The 8,209-nt window shown below is 46.2% G+C and overlaps 1 protein-coding gene across 1 annotated transcript in view; it reads right to left on the bottom strand.

Moving 5' to 3' along the window:
• Positions 1-1,858: 1,858 nt before the first annotated feature.
• LOC134440676 (connector enhancer of kinase suppressor of ras 2-like) overlaps positions 1,859-8,209 on the bottom strand; it is a 113,222-nt gene continuing 106,871 nt past the window's right edge. Inside the window, exons 20-25 of the mRNA XM_063190803.1 lie at positions 6,387-6,457; positions 5,715-5,815; positions 4,321-4,711; positions 4,057-4,239; positions 3,461-3,681; positions 1,859-2,618 (exon numbers count right to left, since the gene is read on the bottom strand). Of these exons, the coding sequence (XP_063046873.1) occupies positions 2,409-2,618; positions 3,461-3,681; positions 4,057-4,239; positions 4,321-4,711; positions 5,715-5,815; positions 6,387-6,457 (1,177 nt within the window). The 3' untranslated portion in view covers positions 1,859-2,408. The remainder of the gene's footprint in view (positions 2,619-3,460; positions 3,682-4,056; positions 4,240-4,320; positions 4,712-5,714; positions 5,816-6,386; positions 6,458-8,209) is intronic.

The raw sequence follows: 8,209 nt of genomic DNA, 5'->3' as shown, positions 1-8,209 counted from the left end.
ATGCTCTCTCTCTCTCTTTGCTGACCGTGGCAATGGGTTAATCAAACCCATGAAAACAAAACACAGCAAAGGTCTCATGCCAGGTTGGCAATATGCAAAAGGGAGGAATATGCCAGCTTCTTCCAGCCTGGGTATAAGCTGTGTGGCCCCTTCTCACGCCTGTCTGCCTTAGCTTCCAAAACACAGCATCCCAGCAGTCTTAACACGGAGAAGGCCAGAGTTTAAGAAACATCCCTTTCAGTTCCACTAGGGAGAAGCAGTCGTCTTTCGCCTCGTGTTTCTCCCCAACAGTGTTTTTTGTATACCAGACAGCATCAGCTCAGATTCAGTGCAAGCTCTCTTTGTACCAAAGAAGGTAGCCTATTATGCTCATATTGAAAAGCTGTACCTCCCAATGTCTAATGAACTAGACACACATCTTTTCAACACACCCAGCTTCCTAAGATATCAGACATTTTGGTTCAGTAAAAAAAACACAACCTTGGTCTTCGTAAGTAAAAATGTACGACCCAACAAAAACAACCCCATTCCCCTATGAGTATGTGCTACATTTTGTTAATGGCATTTGTATTCAATAGGCTTTCTTCTTGGCACCACCTTGAAAGGACTCGCTAATTTGTACTCGTCTAATCATATTATTCTGGGCACTCTCTATAACCTTGGTATACTGTATGGTAGATCATTTCGATAGTCTGTATACTTACATATATATGGTACATAAATAAAATTTGACGCATTCTTCTTTATATATTCTTTTCTTGATAGACTGTACACAACTCTTACATTGAATCTCTGGTAGGTAAGATACTGTTGTAGTATATGTATCTTTAGATTGTTTAGCAGTCAAAGTTTGGCCTTGGTAAATTCGACCCTGTGATAGAGTGACAGCTATGTAGAAAGTGCATTCTTTTTAAGTGCATCCTGTCCTGTAGTCTACAGTATACACAGTAAATGTTGTGGTGTTAATTCAACACTTACAGAGTTCATTTAAGTCCAAATGGACTCAAATGAACTCTCTAAGTGTTAAATGAGCACTGCAGAATTTACTGTGTAGCAAGACACAGCTGTCTTGTTTTCTCTTTCATAACCCAATAAGTACCTGCTACCACACCACTACATTGTCCAATGCTGTCTAGCTAACACACACCGTAATACGTAATCTCAAAGCTTCTGCTGAGGTGTGAGAACACTAATACCGATCGGTATGTCATTTTTTTCCCAACAACATGAGGTGTTGAGGAGGTTGTTTCATACAGAAGAAACAAACCAAGTTGGTAGAGAAGAAGGCTGGGACTGCCTGGGAGAAGACGTGTCTCGACCGGCAAAGTCCCTAACAGGAGTTTGTCTGCACTTTAAAGCAACGGTAATCTCAAGCCCAAAAAAGCTGTACTATTTTAAGGTCTCATTTCATTTTTTTTTAAACTTGCCTTGTTTTTTTCCTACTTTTCTAAAAACAAACTAAAACAACAAACAAACAGAACGATAATCTCTCTGATTTCGCACACAGACAGGTTTGCAAAATAGCACAGTTTGTGTCTGTGGACTTGTTTTTGACAGTGGCTATCTCTACAGTTAAATAGCAATTAAGGTCTATTGTTGGACCCCCTCATTTCCACCTCAGTTGATGTGTAGGGAAGGGTCACTCCACATGCCAGCATCTGGTCATCACCACTGGAAAGAGTATCTACGTAGATCCATCTCATGTGTAGGAGAGATGTGTCCAGGGAGAGATGGGTCACAGTCAATAGGAGCAGGCAAGGATGGTGGATGAGGGGAGATGGTGGAGGGATCGAGAGCTGGTGGTGTCCAGCTCTGCACAAGAAGAACAGTGTTGTGGTAGAAATGCTTGACATCTCTATTGCTACTATATATCTATTCTCTGTTCACACACTCCCAAGTCCAACCCACATCCCATATGAAATTTAAAAAAAACAATCCAAACAGATGAATAAATAAATAAATAATTGAGTAAGCCTCTCCTTCCCACATGCCAAAAGACTTACAGAAAAGATCAACGATTTTTAATTGAGCTAGATTTGTACTGAGTTCAACAAACTCAAACGAAAAAAGAATAGAGGAAGAATACTACTTTCTCTTCAGGCATGCTTTTAGGCACCCGTTGGGTCCTTGTAAAGACTGTGGACGCCCACAGCGTGCACTGCACACAGAGGCTGCTGGGTATCAGTGTTATCTGTACACTTCTTACAGTGGTTTGTTGGTCGGTCATGAAGGATGAGGGGAAAAAAGAACTACAAAGGTGAGGGAAAAACAAAGTTTAAAGGAGTATAATAGAAATAAATGTGGTCTATTGTTGGACTGATTATAATGGGATAGCGGGGGCAAGTGAGCATCCAGTGGCTGAAACCCACCAACACCACCATCCTCCACCCTTCATCTCCTAACCCCTACTACACATGGGTCTCGATGAAGGAGTGTGTGTGCGTCATCAGGGGGGCAGCGAGCGGGGACAGGTCGGCTGCCCCGTTGTTGCCCGAGCTAAATTCACAGATGTCCACGAACAGCTCGTGGTGCCACTGTTTCCACTCGCGTAGCTTCTTGGCGGTGAGCTTGGGGTCCTCGAGCAGCTGGTTGATGATGGCGAGCTCTGCCTCTTTTGCCTGGGGGAGGAGAGGAGAGAGGGGGGACCAAACAAACACAGTCTGTCACTCCAAACTTCATAACGTGCGCCACTCAGCTGTCTGCAGACACTCACATATGGGACTATGTTTATTTTTTTTAATCTCTGGCATCCATCACTGAGCATTCATCTTCAAACAGACTGCAAGAGTCCAACCAGAAGATTAGCATCCAAGTGCCTATTTTATATGCATCTTAATTCTGAAGTTCTATGAGTGTAGCTAAACAAAGTGGAATCATGAAATTGCCCAAATACATCTTGCTAATGACCCAACTCCTTATACACTCATTGGATACAGAAACCTCTCTTAAACTGGTGTGTGTGGTCCTTCCTGCCTGTGTGTGTGTGTGTGTGTGTGTGTGTGTGTGTGTGTGTGTGTGTGTGTGTGTGTGTGTGTGTGTGTGTGTGTGTGTGTGTGTGTGTGTGTGTGTGTGTGTGTGTGTGTGTGTGTTTTGTATTTGTTACCACAAGTTTGAGTTGAAATACTGTAAGAAAGGTCCACACTGACAAATGCTCCCAAATATCATCGAATAGCACACCATTTTGGATGCGTTGTTCTTTACTTGCAATTTGATGAAGGACAACATGTCCAAAACAAGATGAAGCACTCTTGGGATGTGTGTACGCATTTCTTCTGGTTTCTAATATCACAGGTCTTACTGTATCTTGAGCCGTTTAAGTACAGTACAGCTTGTCATTGACTGACGTGTGTGTGTGTGTGTGTGTGTGTGTGTGTGTGTGTGTGTGTGTGTGTGTGTGTGTGTGTGTGTGTGTGTGTGTGTGTGTGTGTGTGTGTGTGTGTGTTTGTGTGTGCTTTGGTACCTTGAGTGTGCTGTTGAGGGCTCGCACGTGGTGCAGTTTGTCGTTGGTTGCGGGGTCTCCGCAGCGTCGGAGGAAGATGCGTCTGAACTCCTGCTTGGTGGTGGGCCGCAGGTCTCCCAGGGCCGACAGGTTGGCCTGCTCCAGAGAGCGGTACAACTCCTCAAGACCGTCAGCTGATGCTGCCGTCGCCGCTGCGCTACATTCCGGCTGATCCTTACTCACTGCAAGTCATATTAAACACACACATGCAAGCATGCACAAACACACACAAATGCAAGCACATACACATGCATGCACACACACACAAACACAAATGCAAGCACGTACACGCACACGCACGCACACACACACACACACACACACACACACACACACACACACACACACACACACACACACACACACACACACACACACACACACACACACACACACACACACACACACACACACACAATATCAGAATTTCATAATAATAAGAAATGCGATAATAGTGTTTCAAATGACAATAGATAAAAGTCTGTGTAATTCTGATCACATTCTCGTATGGATTCTGTGCTATTAATAGCTGTGTATTTGTCTGTGTGTGCACATACCGTCTTTGCCCTCTTCGCTGTGTGTTTTCTTGGCAGGCCCGTCCTCGTCCTCGCTCCTCTCCTCGTGTGCGTGGACGCGCGTGACGCTGGCCGAGGTGTGTGTGCGCGGCGGCCGCAGTTCCCGGTTGCGCGGCAGGCTCTGGCTGCGCTGCTTGTGGGCACGCCTGTGTCCATGATGCCTCTCTCCACCACCCCCACCCCCACCTCCACCACTCCCACCCCCACCACCACCACCGCCGCTGCCTCCACCTGGGCCCCGGTCACCCTCGCTACCCTCCACCAATGGGAACGGCCCATCGCGGTCCACGTGATGGTGCCTGCGGACAGGCAGCGTGGCCTGCCTCCGCCTCTCCGGCGACATGCTCAGACGGCCCCCTCCGTAACCCCCATCACCACCCATACCTCCACCACCCCCATCACCACCCTCCCCATCACCCCCACCGGAGGGCACCGTCTGGAGGAAGTGCAGCCCGGAGCTGGTCAGGGGCGTCTCGATCAGGTCCTGCCAGGAGCGGCGCTCCCGGGCGTGGGAGGGCCGGCGGCCCGTGGAGTCCTCGGCGGAGGAGTGCGAGTAGTTGGACTCGCTGGAGAAGTGGCGGCTGCTGCTGCCCTGGTGGTGCTCGGGGAAGGGGCTGGAGGAGGAGTTGGTGGCGATCTGCAGGGGCAGGAGAGGGGAGGGAGTGAGGGCGCGGCGCAGGTTCACCGAGCTCTGAGAGCGGGGCAGCGGCGGGTCAATGCGCATGAACTGCGGCGGCTCGATGCAGCTCAGTCGGTGAACCTGACGACCGGGGAAGCAAGGCGGACACAGGGAGGGAACGGGTGCCAGTGGAGGTTTGTGGAGTGGGAGGAGGTGGGAAGTGCATGGGTGTTGGTGTGTGTGCACATGTGGTAGTTATAGAGGAGGTGATGGAGGTTACATGGGAGAAGATAATCATACGCATACACACACATGCATACAAACAGGCAGACCCACATGTACACACACACACACACACACAAACAAACAAGCAAATATGTGAAGACACATAGACACAAGCACACAAACAGGTGGTTGGAGGATATGTAGGACAAACCGTCAGAAGAAGGTTGGAATTCAGGAGAATAGTACATGGGAGAGAGAATGATGAAGAGAATGAGATGATGAGCTTTAAAGAAGCAAAAGGCAAAGCAACAAAGCAAAAGACCACTACCACCGGAAAAGTATATAGGAAATTAATAAATGTAAGAAAATGTATACATTTGTAATAAATATTAGATAAAAAAATAATGAAATGTATATAAAATTAATACAGCAAAGCAAAGACAAATTCTGTCTCCAAATCAGTAAAATAAATATAAAAATATAAATTGCAAATAATTTTTTGGATGATGGATGACACACAGTATGCACTCAGGCTTGATGTTTTCTCTACTTATGGTCTTGTGGAGACAATGATGTTGTAGGACAGCACCCTCTAGTGGTGAACCAGCATACAAGGATGCTACAGCTGATGATAATGTAAAGCAGATGAGTGTGTGTGTGTGTGTGTGTGTGTGTGTGTGTGTGTGTGTGTGTGTGTGTGTGTGTGTGTGTGTGTGTGTGTGTGTGTGTGTGTGTGTGTGTGTGTGTGTGTGTGTGTGTGTGTGTGTGTGTGTGTGTGTGTTTGCATTCTTCTTACCGAGGGTGTGCGGTGGTAGGTGTCACACAGCGATGAAGGCCCGTCTTGTTTTAAGGTCATGGATCCGTCCATTTCATCCTGGTCACTCTCACTCCAGTAGTCTGATGAGTACACATATTTTAAATATACATGGACTTGGAAACTGGTCATATACAGTACACATACAAATTCACTAAGGTCCAAGGGCACATAACCACCACAAGAATGGTACAGTAGTTTGGAGCAGTGCTCGTAAAAGGTACAGCAGACTGATAAAATGTGTACTGCAATTAAATTTTGAAAAAGAATACAGGGGTAGAACCCAAAATAAACATTGGAAAGGAAAGTGCTTTTAATAATAACAGTTTCAAATGTGAATATACAAGCAGTAGCCTACTGTTCAATAAAAGATAGGCCCATTTATTATATTCATGTATGCCGGTCAATCACAACATGACTGATACATTTTCCAAGTCAATAATGTTGTCTGGTATCTTTTTATGCAATGTTTATGTCTGCGATGATAACTCACTCGCAAGGGTGAACATTTTTCACCTCATGTTTACACGTCGTTGGCTGAGTTTGTTCATGCAATTATCCAATAAAACCATGTCCTTGGCAAAGTCAGTCAGGCTGACGCCATGCCAGCTGTAGAGTGGAACCTCTAAAACAAGACTGAGTGCCAGGTCTCACCTTCATCTGGCCGCGGCACCTTGTCATCAGGTGTGTAGCCAATGGCTGCCAAGCCCAGACGGTTCATCCACCTATGAGAGACAAGAGGAGAGGGGCATCTTTAATCAAATATTAGCTACATAAATATATTTTAGGAAGTCCCAATAAAACTTGGCAGGGTGCAAAGCCTCACACTCATCATGATATTCTCTCTCTCTCTCTCTCTCTCTCTCTCTCTCTCTCTCTCTCTCTCTCTCTCTCTCTCTCTCTCTCTCTCTCTCTCTCTCTCTCTCTTCTCTCTCTCTCTCTCTCTCTCTCTCTCTCTCTCTCTCTCTCTCTCTCTCTCTCTCTCTCTCTCTCTCTCTCTCTCTCTCTCTTTCTAGCCAAGCGTTTACACACAGTACATTTGTCCATGTCTTTCTCTCTCATCAGTGTAATTTGCTAGTGTGTTGACATGCTCCAGTCCATATTGATGCTGGTCCCCAGGTGACTTGACCTCAACCCTGTGCTATAACCTGGTGACCGTCAGGACAGGCTAGCACGCTTCTGGGACCAGGTGTGATTTCTGCCCACCGCAGCCTCGCATCATGGAACCAGCTCTCGGGAACAAGGCAACAAATACATAATACACCTTTGTTTATATGGTACATCATACAGTGCATTGGTCACATTCCCTTATTTACCCACCATATCGTGTGCAATATTGTGAACGAGTTGATTTTTTATTACTTGGACGCTAACAAGAAAACAAGAAAAAGAATAGAATGGCAGAAAAGACTCACTTAAACTTAAAATATTGCATGCACCCTGTGACTTGTTTTGCCGCTTGCCTGATATCTCATACCCTTTTTTCGCTATAATTCTTATCTTTTTCCTTTTCATTAACCAGGCAGGTCTGCTTTCCTCCTGGAGCCTCTCACCATTACACTGGCCAATAACGCTTTACAAAAAGCCCTCCCAAAATATTGTATCTTTGTTTAATCTGCTGGCAAGTGGCGATGTTTGTGCCCAATACCCACTGCCTTCCTCCTCCCTGTATTCCCCAAATCGCTCCAAAACAAACACGGCACATTACCTATTGTGAGGGGGGCCTTTTTTGAAAGATAAACAAAACAATGTCTCTGGCTGCATTGTCTGCTTGAATAGATTGGCAATGAGGCCACAGTGCAGGCAGTAGCAGGATGTTTCCTCTGCTGGCATAGAAGCCCAACAGTACCAGTGGAAATGCACAACACCAATCTCCATCCAGAATCCCCTGGCTCTTATGGCTTGCTGGCTGACTGTGACAGAAGACACACACATACGCACTCGCATACGCACACATGCGCGTGAAACACACACACACGTGTGCGCATGCACACACACACACACACACACACACACACACACACACACACACACACAGGCTTACTGGCTGACTGTGACAAAAAGACACACACACACACACACACACACACACACACACACACACACACACACACACACACACACACACACACACACACACACACACACACACACACACACACACACACACACACACACACACACACACACACACACACACACAGGCATTCTAGTCCAATATTTCCTTTCCTCTCTCTGGCTGTGAATTAATGATTACAATCATCCCCCAATCTCTCCCTCTCTGCCACTCTTTTTCCCCTCTCTCTCTCTCTCTCTCTCTCTCTCTCTCTCTCTCTCTCTCTCTCTCTCCCCTTCTTACTAAAAAAAAGAAAGGACGAAAAAACAGATGGGCTAGGGAACGGCGTTTCTGGCATATCCCTTCTTTTTTTGCATGAATTCTTAATCACAATCTATTTTTCATGCAGCTCTCCCACCCC

Source organism: Engraulis encrasicolus, chromosome 23 (assembly GCF_034702125.1).
Source record: "Engraulis encrasicolus isolate BLACKSEA-1 chromosome 23, IST_EnEncr_1.0, whole genome shotgun sequence".
In the NCBI taxonomy this organism is placed as follows: domain Eukaryota; kingdom Metazoa; phylum Chordata; class Actinopteri; order Clupeiformes; family Engraulidae; genus Engraulis; species Engraulis encrasicolus.
The sequence above is the reverse complement of the archived record's forward strand: the minus strand, read 5'-3'. Positions and strand labels throughout refer to the sequence as shown.